Raw genomic sequence first — 18,623 nt, forward strand, 5'->3', positions numbered from 1 at the left:
AAACTCTTACATCCTTATGTCACCAGGCTAGCATCCTATGTTCAAGACACAAAGCAGGTATTGCTGATCTTGGAAGACCTTATAGTCCAACCATTTACCCTACTGGCTAGCCTAGATACTGTGTCCCTCTACAACAATATTCCCCATGAGATTGGTTTGAAAGCAACCTCATATTTTTTAAATAAATCTGATACGCTCTCAAAAAGGATTCATTCTGGAATTACTCCATGTTGTACTAACACATTATTATTTTGTATTTAATGGGATTGACTATCTACATATAAGGGGCACAGCCATGGGCACAGCTTGTGCCCTGAGCTACTCCAACCTCTATCTTGGGTGGTGGGAGGAGACTATTTTAAATCAGGACATTGCAACAAATTATGGTGACTTCATCCTTCACTGGTATAGATACATTGACGACGTCCTACTCTGGACAGGCCCTATAAGTATGTTTGAAGAATTTGTACAGACTTATAAGGCTAAAATTAACCCATGTAATTGATAATAAAGAGTTGGAATTTCTGGATCTTAAAATCTTTCTGGCAAAGTTGACACGGAACTGTTTAGAAGGACTGCCTCAACTAACAACTTACTTAATATCTTCGAGCAAGAAGAAACTGCTCTAATGAGGAGTCTTCTTTTTTAGAGAAGCCAAGGAAAATGCTTTAAATTCCAAGGTTATCCAAACAAAGTACTAAAAAGAGCAACAAACAATGCACTGTAACGGTACATTTGATCGATTATGGGACCCAATCAAACAAATCTATTCGGACCATTGGCCAATCATAAACCAAGACATAACGGTGACTTAGAAAACCATCTATCACCACTTCTGAGCATTACAGCTCGCAGAACCAGAAATTTAAGAGACATCTTGGTACATAGCCACATGGAACCTGAAACAGCACCTAAAACTTGGCTTACCACTACCAAAGGAGTATATAGGTGCGGTCACTGTAAGGCAAGTGATTTTGTAAAACCATCTAAAATGGTTGAATGTACACAAACTAAAGAACAATTTCCTATTAAACAATTTATTAACTGTAGCTCTACAAAAATAGTCTATGTCGATACCTGCAGCTGTGGGATACAGTACGTGGGAAAAACCTACCAACAGCATGTCAATACAGTTACCAATTTAAATAACATCACTCCAGTAGCCAACCATATTAGGCAAGTACGTAATAGTGATGTCTCTAACCTTAAATTTCAGGCTCTTGAACTAATCACCCTGAATTCCAGAAAGGTTTATTTTAAAACTACAAAGACAAGAGTCCAAATGGATACATTAGTTTCAAACATTGGTACATCGAGGTTTAAACGAGGAGTTTAATTTCACTCCCTTTATTCATGGATAACATTCACACTTTGTCTTTGGATTGCAGGTAATCTTACTATAATTACCACTAAGACACCTCTTGATCTTTATGACGCTAACTGTTGTCGGAAGTTCAACTTTCAACAATTAGTTCTAACTTCTGAACTTAAAACCTATACTAGATCGATTCCACCTTTTAGCCAACGGTTATTATCTTTTTGTGGCTAGTAACCATCTATTATATTATAGTATTAACTTCATATTTAAGTGATTATATCGGCATGTTTGCTCACTTTCACCTTAGCGTTAATCGAATTCTACTGTGCCATTCATCACTCATCTAGTATCTGGCTTAAGTATGTACGTGCAAATACTCGTGGCCACCTGCCTTCTTAGAATCTGTATATGTATCACCATTTGTAACAATGGAACCGGCAAAATAGTATCATTACAGCTTACACAGAGGACATACTGTGATTATGATTATTGCCATATCTGTTGAAAATTTATTTAATTAAAATTATCGATATCTTCTCTATGTATATACATTATGTCTGGGTATCACAATTACGGACAATTGAATTGTCAAAATAGTATTATCACAGCTCACACAACTGGCACACTATCGCGGCTAATTATAAAATTCTGTTCTTCTATCTGCTGGTACATCCATGCATCAAGCAAGCTGTTATTATTTTTAAGACATCATGATACCATACTCGGAGAGACTTCCTGACTAAACTGCACTTTTCTTTTTTGTCTCCCATTATCTTTGAATTTGTGTATCATTGTCATGACAAACTTAAACTTTGCATCCATTTCTGGATTATACTTTAGCCAACATACACTGTTCTATATATACAGAGAAAACTTCTCGCAATAACAACTTATTTATATATTTCATACATGTTCAGCATCTAGTGGCGATGCTTTCAGCTATATTCTTAGCAAGTTTCTTGGAACTAACTATTCGAACCCAGTGATAATTACTTTAGTGTATAAGATTTATATACATTATTTCTAGTAGGCAACACAATCTGTACGCTTTTTTATTAAGTTTAGCCATACTCTTTATTATTTTTATTTTATTTTTCATTTTATTCTCATGCTTTATTTATTTCTCGGTTTTCACGATGCCATCATACCATAATCGGGTATTTAGTTATACCCATAAATTATACACATTATACTGTGTTTGACTGTGCACAGTTCTGTGGATTGGTTTCTACTCTCCCTCCTCTGTGTTTTCACGATCTCCTTCCCATTCATTATCAAAATTACAACTCCCGGTGCACTGACAGCCCACTGGTGCATTCAAATGTGGCCGATCCAATTAGATTGCAGTATCTCCTTTTTAAACCGGCAACAGTTTATTCTGGTTTTCCCTCTGTTGAGCTGAATAAGCGAAACGCGCGTCTGGGGCACCTCTGCTATCACTAGTATCTTACCAACGAGCTGCTACCAGGCTCATTAGGAACTTTGTTCATTCAGACTACTAGTTACTTATCTTTACAACAAACGGTCCTTTGAGCATTTAATAGCTGCATGCTATTGCAGTGTCTCAGTGCAGTATCTCCTATAATGATAATACTAGGTTTGTTACCATTCTACTATTCTCTGGGGTGGTGGCTATACCTATGATACAGGATAATATAGGGCAAGTTTTGAGTTGCAGTAAGGAGTGCCCTCGAAGGCACAATAGGGCTAATTAGTCTATTTTCTTATTTACCCTTTTCATGTATATTTGTATTCCCCCACTCGTACCATTCCTATTAATGGTGTGCAGTTATACTACAGATATCCTGCCACTGCATTTCCACACGCAGGGGGAAAGACCGACCATAGAACTTTGCAACTATTTTATGATAGTATGTGCAACAACTATTGCAACATTTTATTGTACTTAATATTGGAGTGATTCAACTTACAATACTTTTGCACATTATTCAAGTGCTGAGATCGAGTATAGATACATACTGTCACAACAATCGTTGCATTATTGATACTACTCAATATTAAGATTGGTTAGCATACTATACTCCTATATTTTTGAGCGCAGGCTACAAGGGACCTTGGACACAGTAGTCCATATTATATTACCGTGCTAGTGTGTAGTATGTGTTCATCTATACATATCTTTGCATCTCAACTGTGAAAGTTATCTGACGACATTACACATTTTTCCACTATTTAGTGTTCTTCTGAGAACTCCATTAGGGCGTTCGTTTACTACTTCCACTAGTGACTATTATAGCCATTACATTATACATATTCATTTTTTTCTTATCTATTATTTGTGTCCTTTTATTGTAGTATTATTTGTTGTTTCTATTTCTTTTTTTTTGACCAGTTCTTGTTAGTCCCCATTAGTTGGACTTTTTATTAGACCTATTAAGTTTTAATATCAATTATTGCACAATTTAGTATTCCTTTCCCATTTGTTTTATGCTGCATCCTCCAATTCTCCTTTTTTGTATATTTATCTACAGAGGTTAACCACCAACTAGGAGGTTTTGCAACTACAGGCTTCATCTCAATATGATGAAAATAATGGTATCTTTAGAAAGATCATTTAATCTCGAGAAAAACGGTATATAATATGTGCGGATACAGTAAATGAGTAAGAGGAAAATTAAAGCTAAACACAAACACTGCAAAAATGTAAAAAGAGCACTGGTCCTTAACGGTAAGAAAATTAAAAAACGGTCTGGTCACTAAGGGGTTAAACTTCTGTCACTGGGAGTGTATTTGAAAGGTTATTATGGCATAATATCAGGGATTAACTGGTTACAACAATGTTATTAGCAGAAATAAGCATGGCTTTATGAAAAATAGATCCTTTTAAACCAATATTAAAAGCTTTATAAAAATAAGTAAGTAGAAGTATAGATCCGGGTATTGTAATGGATGTGATTTACTTGGATCTTGCCATGGCGATCGGAACAGTTCCCACAATAGGTTAATTTCAAATTAAAAGGTAGACAATAAGCATAAAGATAGAGTACAAAGAGTTGTCATTAATGGTAAATGTTCAAGCTGAATAAAAGTGGTGTCCCTGTGCTGGGACCCCTTCTATTCAACCTATTTAGATATGAATCTGAAATAGATGTTGAAAGTCATGTGTCAGTATTGGAGATTACAAAAGGCTAGGTAAGGTAATTTTATGTAAGCAGAATATGACTTTGCTGCAGAGGGATTTAGATAGATTAAGGGACTGGGCACTAAAAGAACAGATATAATTTAATGTAGTTAAATGCAATGTTATGCACTTTGGAGTGAAGAATGCATAAGCAACTGACACCCTAAAATCAGGGGTACCCAAAAATTAGATCCCCAGATGTTATAGAACTACAACTCCCATGATGCTTTGTGTGTCTTTGCATGTCTTTAGAATGACAAGACATCATGTAAGTTGTAGTGTTATGGATAGAAATGAATGTAGGTAAAATGTCTATTTACTTTGTATACCTGCATTCAGTATTTATTAAAAATGGCTGCTAGAGCACCCCCTCCCATCGACTGAACACCTCGTGTAACAAGATGGTGTCTCCATCCGGAGTAAAATCCCGAGATGATGGGGACATCACACTGTGGAGGAAGTGCATTAGATAAGACACTTAACACTTGACCAATTAAAGATGTATTCTCTCTGTTATCTTGCATTTTGCATATGATGTATTTCTGCCTTTATAAGGGGCTTGCCGCCCCCCTGATTAAACATTCCAGAGTTTTTCATTTATCTGAACTTGTGTCAGTGTGATTTACTTCAGCGTGCACGCATTCTATTTTTAGCAATCTGGACAGGGGCAGATACTCAAACAAACACTTGGTTTGATCTAAAACATAGTGTCTTATCTAATGCACTCCCTCCAAAGTGTGATGTCGCCATCATCTCGGGATTTTACTACGGATGTAGACGCCATCTTGTTACACAAGGTGTTCAGTCGATGGGAGGGGGTGCTCTAGCAGCCATTTTGAGTAAATACTAAATACAGATATACAAAGTAAATAGACATTTTACCCACATTAATTTCTATCCATAACAGTAGTTTTAAAACATCTGGGGATCTACCTTTTGGGCACCCTTGTGTGTGTTAGTGAAAACAACATTTGGGTTTAAGAAATTGAGATAGACAAAAAACTACACAATCTCCAATGTAAATCAGCAGTTGCTAAGGCCAGGAAGGCATTGTCATGCATAACAATGGGTATTAATTCTTTGGACGAAAATATAATTTTGCAGGTTTATAAATCAGTGATAAGACCAAGCCTTGAATTTGCAGTGCAATTTAGGGCACCTTTTTAAAAGAAGGATATTATGGCACTAGAAAAAGTGTAGAGGTGGGCTACAAAATTACCAAGGGGAATGGATATCTGAGGTCGAGATGGATATGGTTTCCTTTGGTGTATCCAATAATGTATACCTGTGTGTAAATACTTAGGTTTATCTGTGTATAACTACAAATTTATGCCACTATGTTTGTTTAGGAATGCATTCCTTTGAGTGTGTATCTGTGTGTCTGAAAGAGTGTATCCACATGTGGATATATCTGGGAATCTGTATGCGTCTATGAGTTTATCTGTGTATGTTTGAGAGTGCAGGTTAGGGCATTCCCCCAATTTCCAATGTAAGGGGTATATGCGGAAAGTCACAACTTCTAAAGGAATCCCTGACTGCAAAGCATGTTAAAAAAAATTAAACAAAAAGAAAACATAAACTGACCATACAAAAACACAGCTATTTATTTAGACCAAACAATATAAAATGTATAAATGGTGCATTGGCACCAGCCACTTCAGGTTCAGTAAAAGTTTCTCTTCCATTTATCCTAAAATTGCAATAAATTACACATTCCAATTTTTTCCCACGTTTTCACATTGACTTACCAGAGCTGCCCCCAACAATATGCTGAGGGTTGTATGGATTCCGAGTCCTTCCATAAACGTTGTTGCTTGACTCGTACCACATACACAGTTCACTGCAATTAGTGACACCTAAGGGAATTGCTCCAGCTCTCTTTAAACGAGAAACAACCACTGCATCCGTCTCTGGGAAAAATGAACTTCGAGAAAGAAGCCCAGAACTCTGTGGCATGCCTGAAAATAAGATGGTATATGTATGTTAAACACATAGAATAGACCCATGAGTTATATATTTTGCTCCACAATTATCCCCTACAATGAAGAGAACTAGAGCTCACCTTGCAGAGCAAAGGCTTCTTTAACAGTAAATGGAATACCAAGGAGAGGGTATTTGTGTCTGAGAGTTTCCTTATCTTCTGTCCCTGAAGACAACATATCATCAACACTCCTGGCCTCTTGAAGAGCATCATCAAATCTTTCACACACCACAGCATTGAGCACTGTATTCACCTGCTGGATTCTGGATATAAAGGTCTGTACAAGGACACTGCTTCTAAGCTAGACAACAAATAAACAAAAAATTGGTATATAATAAAATGACAAAAAAGATACATCATATAACATTGTGATACAGTGATTCAAACAATTTCAAACACTGCATAATATGTTGGCACTATATAAATGGCAATAATAATGATAATGTTACATATAGCTGCCCTTCTCATGCAGATATAACTGCAGAGGCATTACCTGTTTCCAGTCTGCCAGCCATCATAAAACAAGAAAAATATATAAACTGGACAAAAGTCTCTCTCTCTTCACCTTGTGTTTTGAACCTACCTTGCATCCAGTTACCCACAACATTCTGAGCATTCCCCTGGCTATTTTCCAAGTGTTTCTGATTTATTACATTGTATTTATTACTATCCTATAATATTGCTATATTTGTTTGTTTTGTGGTTTAACAAATCAAAGAGTTTGATTTACTTTAATCCAGCGCTGTACCTATCGCAAGGCTAACAAGATATAAGCCATGGACAGCACTTTCCAGGGCGCTGCCTCCAAACTCTCCGGCAACTTTAAGAGATGCAATGTGTCATGGGGAGACCCATAGGCGAGTCGGCTGACCACCTTAGTACCCCCATGAGGCGGGAAGCTGTGCAGATTGGAGTCGGCGGTCAGGGGCTGAACTCTTCTTGCTCTGAGCATCACTAAATGGCACACTAGGGAGCAGACCAAGAATAGCAGAAAGGATCATAGCAGCTCCACTATACCCACAGGAAAAGTATCCTCACTGATCCTGACCGAGAGGATTCACTCCAGCTCTCTATCTTAAATCAATATAAAAAAATAACAATAATGTGTGAGTGTGTAAGAATCAGTGTCTGTGTGTCTGCAAGTAAGTGTGTGTCTGTGAGTTTCATTTAAAGTACATTTGTGTCTATGAGTGTCTGTCAGTGTATATGTCTGTCAGTCAGTGTGTGTGCCTGTGAGTAAGTGTTTTTGTGTGTCCAGCGGCGTACACATAACCAATGGAGCCCCGGTGCGAAACTGATCCATGCCCTGGTGCAACCAATTATCTTCAGAAGTCACATAATTAGTGAAATTATGTCCACCTGTGTGCAATCTAAGTGTCACATGATCTGTCATTACATATACACACCTTTTTTGAAAGGCCCTAGAGGCTGCAACACCTAAGCAAGAGGCACCCCTAACCAAACACTGCCACGAAGACCAAGGAACTCTCTAAACAAGTAAGGGACAATGTTGTTGAGAAATACAAGTCATGGTTAGGTTATAAAAAAAATATCCAAATCTTTGGTGATCCCCAGGAGCACCATCAAATCTATCATAACCAAATGGAAGAACATACCACAACAGCAAACTCTGTGCGTGATTTGAGGCTAGGACAGAGGTTCACCTTCCAGCAGGACAATGACCCCAAACACACTGCTAAAGCAACACTTGAGTGGTTTAAGGGGAAACATGTAAATGTGTTGGAATGGCCTAGTCAAAGCCCAGACCTCAATCCAATAGAAAATCTGTGGTCAGACTTGAAGATTGCTGTTTACAAGCGCAAACTTAAAGGAGATGGAGCAGCTTTGCAAGGAGGAATGGGCAAAAATCCCAGTGGTAAGATATGGCAAGCTCATAGAGACTTATCCAAAGTGACTTGGAGCTGTGATTGCCGCAAAAGGTGGCTCTACAAAGTATTGACTTTAGGGGGGTGAATAGTTATGCACATTAACTTTTTCTGTTATTTTGCTTCACAATAAAAAAAAATTAAAAAGTTGTGGGCATGTTCTGTAAATTAAATGATGCAAATCCTCAAACAAACCATTTTAATTCCAGTTGTGAGGCAACAAAACACGAAAAATGCAAAGGGGGGTGAATACTTTTGCAAGGCACTGTATCTGTTGTTATTATCACGAACAGCAAGTATTATCCTGTTTTTTTTTCACTTAGCCAACATGTTTTTGTCAATGCATAATATGATTACTGCAAAATCATTCTACTTTGTAATACTGTATGTGTGCCAATGTGAAGGATAGCCATAACCTTATCTATATGATGTATCTTATAGCCATAACCCATTCATTTTTAGTTACGTCATATCATCAGCCTTTTGCTCTTTCTAGGACCAGTCCTAATATTTAACTTCATGATGCTTACACATGTTATGTTTTATGTATGATTCATTGCAATACTCAATACAAAAATAATACCGGTAGTTATATGATATGCACTTTTGTCGAAAGGTATTAATTATGCATTAGGTTTCTTTATATTGCTTTCCTAACTGCTTTACGTGCACATTATGGTTGACGTGCATATACAAACACATGTTTAGTAGGTGTATTGATCTATGTGAGTCCTAGCTGTTACCTTAACTTTTCATGTTCGTTCTTGATTTTTAAAAAACTTCATTTCAAAAGCATGCGCACTATACCAAGACAAAAATATATATTCTGAACTCCTCTATAGCATTTTGCTTTGTTTTTTTATTGATGTGATATGCTTTGCAATTAGGTTTAGGGTTTAAATGAACACTTCAGTGTCAGGAATATAAATGTATATTCCTGACACTATAGGACTAACTTTGTTTAGCTCACTTTCTTCCAGCACTGCTTGGGTCCGTTCACGGCTGGTACTGTCCATGCTCAGCCCCCTTGGCTGAGATCATCAAACTTTATGATCCCAGTCAATTTAATGCTTTCCCATAGGACATGAACAAGGTTATTCTCTAAAGTAAAAATGGATAAGAATTCAAAGTGATTTTAAAATCTGAGACCCTAGAATTGGCTTGGATTTTTTTTTCTCATTTTTCTTTACATTTTAAAATTATCCTTGAATTCATTTTAAATTCCCGGCAAGTTCCCGGTGGGCCAGTCCGGCCCTGCCGGCAACTCTCACTTCAATAAATAAGCTTTCTAGTACGGAAACAGACACTTATCACTAGCATTGGCAAAACCCATTTTAGCATTTAGTGGCTTTTGAAACTAAATGACAACATAGAAAAGAGCATTGAGTGACCAGTCCATTACAGTTTTTTGTTTGTTTTTTTTAAATAGAAAATTGATGACATATTAGTATCTTACAAATTCAAATTACTCCATGAACATTAGCACACATTAGCAAATGTAGACAACCCAGTGTATCTTACACAATATAATGCTCTCCTTGCATTATATCTTTCTTATGCAAGAAGTTTAGTAATTTGAAGTAAACACATAGTATCCTTAATATGGAGTGGTTTTTCACCCACCTCCTTATGGCAGAGGACAAGCCTATTTGGGTTTTCTTGCTGTTAATGTGTGCTTTACTTTGATATGTTTCAATTTGAGGCCAATATGCTTTAGGAGCACGGTCTGTTTAACAGATCGATATGCTCCTCATTCACCATACTTGAAATGTGCATTTAGCACACCAGCCCCGTTTGGGATCTTTATGTATTTTCCAGAGCCTTTACAATTATTATTAAATAAGAAAAGAAGAAGAAGAAGAGAGCAAGTGGAGCCTAGAGTTGCATACCCTCCTATTGGAGGTTAACCCCAGTGTAAATGTACAAAAAAGGAACAGAAAGGAATAAAGCACTGGACAGAACCAGATCCTAAATCCTAATTCATTTATATAAAACTTAACATTTAAACAGTAAGATAAAAAGTCCATAGAATGGACTAAAAGGAACAGGTCTCTTTGACCTGTCTGCAGCTTTTGACACTGTTGATCATCAACAGCTTCTTCTCATCCTCTGCAATATCGGTCTACAAAATATTGCTCTCTCCTGGTGCTCCTCCTACCTCTCCCAGCGCTCTTTCAGTGTTTCTTTCTCTGGCTCTGCTTCTTCTCCCCAACTCCTCTCTGTTGGTGTCCCCCAAGGTTCAGTCCTTGGTCCCCTACTGTTCTCCATCTATACTGCCTCCCTTGGTAAACTCATTAGTTCCTTTGGCTTCCAATATCATTTCTATGCAGATGACACGCAAATCTACCTGTCCTCTCCTGATCTCTCCCCATCCGTCTTGACTAGTGTCTCTGACTGCCTCTCTGCTATTTCTAACTGGATGGCTGCCCACTTCCTTAAACTAAACTTGACCAAAACTGAAATTCTGGTCTTTCCTCCCTCAAGTGTTGTTACTCCTGTGTCTGTCTCCCTCCAAGTCAACGGTGCTACCACCAGCTCCACCACGCAGGCTCGCTGCCTAGGTGTTCTCTTTGACTCCGACCTCTCCTTCAAGCCTCATGTTCAATCTATTGCCAAATCCTGTAATTTCCAACTCAAAAACATTGTGCGCATCCGCCCCTACTTAACGCCAGATGCGACTAAGGTGTTGGTCCATTCCACTGTCTTTTCTCGCCTTGACTACTGTAATCCGCTTCTCAGTGGTCTTACGTGCTCCCAACTTGCGCCGTTACAGTCCATAATGAATGCGGCGGCAAGGCTCATCTTCCTGTCCGTCGGCACCTCCCATGCCTCACCCTTCTGTCAGTCCCTACATTGGCTTCCTATAAAATATAGAGCTCAATTTAAAATTCTGGTTCTTGCTTTCAAATGTCTACATAATGCTGCTCCCACCTATCTATCCTCCCTTATACACTAGTATGTCCCGTCTAGGCCCTTACGATCTGCTGAAGACTTACGTCTATCTTCTGTCCGTACTCACATCTCTGATGCTCGCCTTCAAGATTTCTCGAGGGCTGCACCGTTCTTGTGGAACTCGCTTCCCTCCTCAGTTAGATGCTCACCCAGTCTCCACTCCTTCAAAAAATCGTTAAAAACCCACTTCTTTATAAAAGCGTATCAATTAAACTGTTAATAGCTCCCAACTGATTCCTCTTCTGCAACTGTTACTAGTCTAATACTATCCTTACCTTTTGTGTCATTTTACTCCACTCACTCTAGCATGTAAGCTCATTGAGCAGGGCCCTCAACCCCTCTGTTCCTGTGTGTCCAACTTGTCTGGTTACAACTACATGTCTGTTCGTCCACCTAGTGTAAAGCGCTGCAGAATTTGACGGCGCTCTATAAATATCATAATAATAATAATAATAATAATAACAACAAGACTGACCACAGACAAAATAAATAAAAAATGTACAAATAAAAAATGATACACAAAAGAATAAATATATTTACTAAAATAGCCTATGTAACAGCTGCAGGCTGACACCTTCATATGCTCTTGTAAAAGCACAAGACACCTGGTATCTGGGTGGAGGTGTTAGATCTCAATAATAGTTTGATGCAGAGATTAATGCAAAAACACACTAATAACTAGCAAATAAATGTGGACTGCTGTTTAACCCCTTAAGGACACAGCTTCAGAAGCTTGTCTTACGCTTAAGGACACAAGCCATTTTTTGCATTTTTTTCGGTTTGTATCAAACGCAATTTGCATCTCTGTCATTTATTGCACCAACACACATATACATCATTTTTTAGAGATCAAATGGGGCTTTAATTTGATGTCACATATACATAGATGCATTCTCATTAAGGATAAAAAAAAAATACCAAAAAAGTGAAAAAAAAAATACCAACAAATTATTTTGTTTCACAGTTTTACTAATTGGCGGTAGGGACCAGGTTGACTATCCCTGACCTAGACAATATTTTGTGAAGTTACAGTGCTGTAAAAGAGACATGACAAGTTCAGGTTTTTAAGTGTGAATTTTCATGGAGGGTTTTGATGCGTCTGTGTCTCACTTTGGAGCACTTGAGCAGGCTACATATTATAACTACACCATAAAGGCATACCATTTCTTAAAGAAGACATCGCAGGGTATTTAAAAAGGCATATTTTGAACCTTAGCGTGGGATAATTTTTCCGCTAGCTTGTACCAAGTGTAGTGGTAATAAGCCTTTTTGACACACAAAGTGAGTTTGCACAATATATATTTGCAAACCTTATGCGTGCTACGACTGTATAATACTTCATATGTTTCTCAGCTATGTTGTCTGTGTACCGCAATACCCCAATATGTACCTTTGCCAGGTATAAGTGGACATGGAAGGGGCACATTTGAGACACAGTCATTACAGTTTTTTTTCTAACTTTGAAGTTTTACGCTGTGTCCATGTTCCATTTTGGAGTAGTTTAGCTGGTTGGTTATTCAAACACATACTATTTATTAAAGAATACACCCTGGGGTAATTCAAAAGACATATTTTGAACCTTAGCATGGGATAATTTTGTATCTAGTTTGTTCCATGTGTAGTGGTAATGAGGTTTTTTTTTTAAATTCGTTTTTAAACTTTTTTGCTTATTCATTTTTTTAAACTTACCTAAACTTTCTTAAAACTTTTTTTTTTTTACAGATTTAACATTTTTATAAACTTTTTTTTTTACCGTTAGCCCAGGGCTCGACAAATCCCAGTTGCCAGATCGCCACGGTTACTAGAAATGACACCCTGGCATCTGGGATTTGACAGCTCTCTAGTTAGTGTGGGAGGGAGCTTTGACGGCGGCCGTCATGAGGAATATTGTGAGGGAGCAGTACTCTGCTCCCTCGCGCTGTCTAATGATGGAGCCGTAATATGACATCATTCCAGCGACAGCATCATTACAGAACGCAAGGGAGCAAAGAGGAGGTACAGGCAGAGTACTGCTCCTTCGCACACAGGATGAGAGCAGCCCCACTGGACCCAGAGAAATACCCACTCAGCTGAGTGGGTTTCAATTAAAACAAAAATGTTAGTGTGTGTATAAGCCTGTGTGAGTCTGTCAGAGTGTGTGTGAGTGAGACTGTCAAAGAATGTGCGTGCAAGCCTATTGTCAGCGTGATTGTGTATGTGACCCTGTCAGAGTGTGTGCGCGCGTTTAGTTACCTGCCCCCTCCGATCGCATGGGGAAGGTGTTTTTACTCAACTTTCTTCCCATTTTCCCACACCGTGCCAGTTTAGCCATGGCTGAGATGATCAATCTTTATGATCTCAGCTAAGCCAATGCTTTCCCTTAGGAAAGCATTGGGATGATTTTGTGCATGTGCAGCAAATGTACCAATCTACATCTCCTTATAGAGATGCATTACATTAATCAATCTCTATGAGGAACATTCAGCGCCTGGAGACACTGAACCTGGGTGCTGCACGTGGTGCAGCAGTGACCCAGGACTCTCTAGTGGCCATCTGAGTGACTTTCACCAGAGGTGTTACTAAGCAGCAATGTAAACTCTGCCATTTCGTAGAAAAGGCAGTGTTTACACTGAAACGCCTGCAGGGACAGGCTATAGACACCAGAACAACTACATCAAGCTGTAGTGGTTCTGGTGACTATAGTGTCCCTTTAAGAATTGCACTTTCTCGTTGAAAATGACTGGCTCCTAACTTTTTTAGCTGGCTCCTATATTCCAAACAAATTTGTCAAGCCCTGCGTTAACCCCTAACTAGCAGTAAACAGCACTAACCGTAAATTCCCCAATTTCCCATAACTCCCACCCACCCCAGCTAGCAAAATATATAATTTTAAAATATTAAAATTAATATAAAAAAAATAATCGGATCACAGTATAATACTGTGATCTGTATTTTGATCAACTGGCAGGGAAGGGTTTAATTTTTATAAGGACTGGGTAAAGGGGGGTGGGATATTTTTTTAATTTTTTAAAAAGGTTATATTACAAAATTATTATTATTTTTTTAAACCCTAGCTAGCGTAACACCAATTCCCCAATTCCCCACTAACTTCCACCTAACCCAGATAACTAAATATATAATTTTATTATATTTAATTTAATTAATAAAATAAAATTAACCCCTGAGGGTTACAAAAAAAAATCTGATCACAGTAAAATGTAGTCCCTGCCAATTGATCACTGTAGTCAGTGATTAATTGGCAGGGAAGGGGTTAATTTTATTAACGCAGGGGAAAGGGGGGTGGGATTTTTACTTTAACTTTTTTTTTAACACAGGGAGAAGATCAGCATTGATCCGTCTCCCTGCACTTCACACTGGATGCGGAAGAGCAGGGAAGCGGATCGTGAGTCCCTGCAGCACATGTGCTCGCTCTGACAGCCTGCTGTCAGAGCGATCTGGGGTTAACTTTACCACATGACGGGCCCAGCGGTAAGGGGTTAAATAATCCTGCTAGGAGTTAAACATAAATGTGGAAGATGTCTAACCAAGCAGAATAATCTCAATGTCGCTGCCCCTATATCTGGCCAGGTGAGCAGAGTTTTTATCTAATGTGCAACAGTGCTGGATGACCACTAGTATCTCTGACCAATCTGCTACAGTGCTGCATTAAAGGACCACTCTAGGCACCCAGACCACTTCAGCTTAATGAAGTGGTCTGGGTGCCAGGTCCTTCTAGGGTTAACCCATTTTTTCAGAAACATAGCAGTTTCAGAGAAACTGCTATGTTTATGAATGGGTTAAGCCTTCCCCCTATGTCCTCTAGTGGCTGTCTCATTGACAGCCGCTAGAGGCGCTTGCGTGCTTCTCACTGTGATTTTCACAGTGAGAGCACGCCAGCGTCCATAGGAAAGCATTGTGAATGCTTTCCTATGTGACCGGCTGAATGCGCGCGCAGCTCTTGCCGCGCGTGCGCATTCAGCCGACGGGGAGGAAAAGAGGAGGATCGGAGGAGGAGAGCAGGAGGAGATCTCTCCGCCCAGCGCTGGAAAAAGGTAAGTTTTTACCCCTTTCCCCTTTCCAGAGCCGGGCGGGAGGGGGTCCCTGAGGGTGGGGGCACCCTCAGGGCACTCTAGTGCCAGGAAAACGAGTATGCTTTCCTGGCACTAGAGTGGTCCTTTAAATGAGGAATTTCAAATGAAATAACAGTGCTTTAAAGTAGTTGCAGAATGATGTTAATCTAGACACTGTGTTGCAACTGGCAGTCAGAGTGTCAAAATTGTAACCTAGGAGAATGATGAAAGAGGGGGAAAGTCCGGGGGAGCAGAGAAAGGGAATATACCAGAAATCGGCTTTCTCACCCTATAAGTGCCTTCGATATGTGTCTGAGATATTCAGCTGCTTGTTAACTATCAGCTCCTTCATTACCTTTTCCACGGTTACTCACCAGATTAGTAGCCAACCCTGTTGCTAAGCAGTGCAGTCTATAAGCAGCAAGTTCCAGTACCTCCTTCCCCTTGCGTGGATTCCTATTTCCCAGAAGACTTCCTGTTTCCTGAGTATTCCTGGTTCCTGACTTCTGGCCTTGTTCCTGAGTCTGCTGCTCTCCGTTTTCCTGATTTCGGCTAGTCTGACTAGCCACTTTGTTGCTTGACCCCTGCTTGTCTCCTGGACTTTGCTTTTGGTTTATTTCATTTGTTGCTATTTGTTTAATAAAGGTGTTTTGCATCTATGTTCTGTCTCTGTCTGGTTCCTGGTCTCTAACACCCTAACACACTCACTGCACCCCTCACACACATTCCATTCCAGAAACCTAAAAGATCCTTTACCCAACTGGATCATCTAAACATAGACACACACACTAGATCCCTATATATAGTGCCTTGCAAAAGTATTCAGGCCCCTTGGCATTTTTTGTGTTTTGTTGCTTCACAACCTGGAATTAACATGGATTGTTTGAGGATTTGCATCATTTAATTTACAGAATATGCTCCCAACTTTGAATATATATATATTTTTTTTTTATTGTGAAGCAAACAACAAATAGGACAAGATAACAGAAAAAGTCAATGTGCATAACTATTCACCCACCTAAAGTCAATACTTTGTAGAGCCACCTTTTGCGGCAATCACAACTCCAAGTCGCTTTGGATAAGTCTCTATGAGCTTGCCACATCTTACCACTGGGAATTTTGCCCATTCCTCCTTGCAAAACTGCTCCAGCTCCTTCAAGTTGGATGGTTTGCGCTTGTAAACAGCAATCTTTAAGTCTGACCACAGATTTTCTATTGGATTGAGGTCTGGGCTTTGACTAGGCCATTCCAACACATTTACATGTTTCCCCTTAAACCACTCATGTGTTGCTTTAGCAGTGTGTTTGGGTTCATTGTCCTGCTGGTGTACCGTATTCATCCACACATAAAATGTGGTTAATGGCATTTACTGTCCTGACAGAAAAAGTTGTGCCAGGCAACCTTACTGTCCTGACAGGAAAAGTTGTGCCAAGCAACCTTACTGTCCTGACAGGAAAAGTTGTGCCGAGCAGCAATCAAATCCACAGGAGTGTTTGTGCTGAGCAGCAATCATGCAAATGGAAACCTGGTAATTGCCTTTGGGGTTACAGCCAATCAGATCCACAGGAGGGGTATTTAGGCCCAGTTCTCCTCTTGCTCAGTGCCCTGTCGTGGTTTCATGCGAATGGTTATCCGAGAGTGCGTTCCTGATCTTGATTTTCTGGTATCTAACTTTGGCTTTTGGCTTTCTCCTTGACTTTCCCTCATCTTTGTTTCTGATTCTGTGTCCTTGACCTCGGCTAGTATTTTGACTGTTCTTGGAGACGTAAAGACCGGCCATTCTAAGGTCCGGTTATACGTTATCCTTAGTCCTAGGTGTGACACAGTACTGCATGCTGGATCAGCTTGTAATCCTGACAGCTGGAAGGTAAACCTCTGTCCTAGCACAGAGTGGTACAGGTTTTGCTCAAGAATATCCCTGTATTTAGCACCATCCATCTTTCCCTCAACTCTGACCAGTTTCCCAGTCCCGGCTGCTGAAAAACATCCCCACAGCATGATGCTGCCACTACCATGTTTCACTGTGGGGATGGTGTTCTGTGGGTGATGTGATGTGTTGTGTTTGCGCCAGACATAGCGCTTTCTTTGATGGCCGAAAAGTTCAATTTTAGTCTCATCAGACCAGAGCACCTTTCTCCATACAAACTCAAAACATGCCACTTTGTTTTTTGCTGAAAGTAATGGCTTTCTTCTGGCCACTCTGCCATAAAGCCCAACTCTATGGAGCGTACAGCTTATTGTCGTCCTATGTACAGATACTCCAGTCTCTGCTGTGGAACTCTCCTCCAAGGTTACCTTAGCTCTGTGCTGCCTCTCTGATTAATGCCCTCCTTGCCCGGTCCGTGAGTTTTGGTGGGCGGCCGTCTCTTGGCAGGTTTGCTGTTGTGCCATGTTCTTTCCATTTAGTTATGATAAATTTGATGGTGCTCCTGGAGATCATCAAGATTTGGATAAAAAAATTTTTTTTATATATATATATATATATATATATAACCTAACCCTGACTTGTACTTCTCAACTACATTGTCCCTTACTTGTTTGGAGAGTTCCTTGGTCTTCATGGCAGTGTTTGGCTAGTGGTGCCTCTGGGGCCTTTCAAAAAAGGGGTGTGTATATGTAATGACAGATCATGTGACACTTAGATTGCACACAGGTGGACATCATTTCACTAATTATGTGTCGCTTCTGAAGGTAATTGGTTGCACCAGAGCTTTTTATGGGCTTCATAACAAAGGGGGTGAATACACATGCCAATTTTCTGTTTTCGATTTCTAAAAAATTGTTTTATGTATATATTTTTCTCATTTCACTTCACCAACTTAGACTATTGTGTTCTGAGCCATCACATAAAATTCAGATTAATAAAACATTGAACTTCAGGCTGTAACATAACAAAATAGGTAAAAAGTCAAGGGGGATTTTGCAAGGCACTGTACACTCTGAATCATCTACACACACTAACTAGATCTCCTATACACACACTCTGGGTCCTTCAAACACGCACACAGCACCTAAATTCCTGAAATACACACTCTGGATCGCCTATGCACACACTAGATTCCTTGTGAGCAAACACATACTACATTTCCTAAACACACACACTACAGCCCCAATGCACACACTCACAACATCCCCTATACACACTATGCCCCTGTCAGGATCGGGACAGGGATCCAACACGCAAAGTACAAACAGGTGGTAGGTACGTATACCGGACCTTAGAATGGCCGGACTTAACGTAAGGAGTAAGTAGAGAATGGTCTAGGGACAAGCCGAGGTCGAGGGAACGAGAGGA

The 18,623-nt window shown here is 39.6% G+C and overlaps 1 protein-coding gene across 1 annotated transcript in view; it reads right to left on the reverse strand.

The window, feature by feature from the left end:
- Positions 1-18,623, reverse strand: part of FAAH2 (fatty acid amide hydrolase 2) — a 178,502-nt gene that overhangs the window by 116,999 nt on the left and 42,880 nt on the right. The window contains exons 2-3 of the mRNA XM_063432421.1: positions 6,523-6,742; positions 6,209-6,418 (exon numbers count right to left, since the gene is read on the reverse strand). Of these exons, the coding sequence (XP_063288491.1) occupies positions 6,209-6,418; positions 6,523-6,742 (430 nt within the window). The remainder of the gene's footprint in view (positions 1-6,208; positions 6,419-6,522; positions 6,743-18,623) is intronic.

The sequence above is a fragment of the Pelobates fuscus genome, chromosome 9, assembly GCF_036172605.1.
Source record: "Pelobates fuscus isolate aPelFus1 chromosome 9, aPelFus1.pri, whole genome shotgun sequence".
Taxonomy (NCBI): Eukaryota; Metazoa; Chordata; class Amphibia; order Anura; family Pelobatidae; genus Pelobates; species Pelobates fuscus.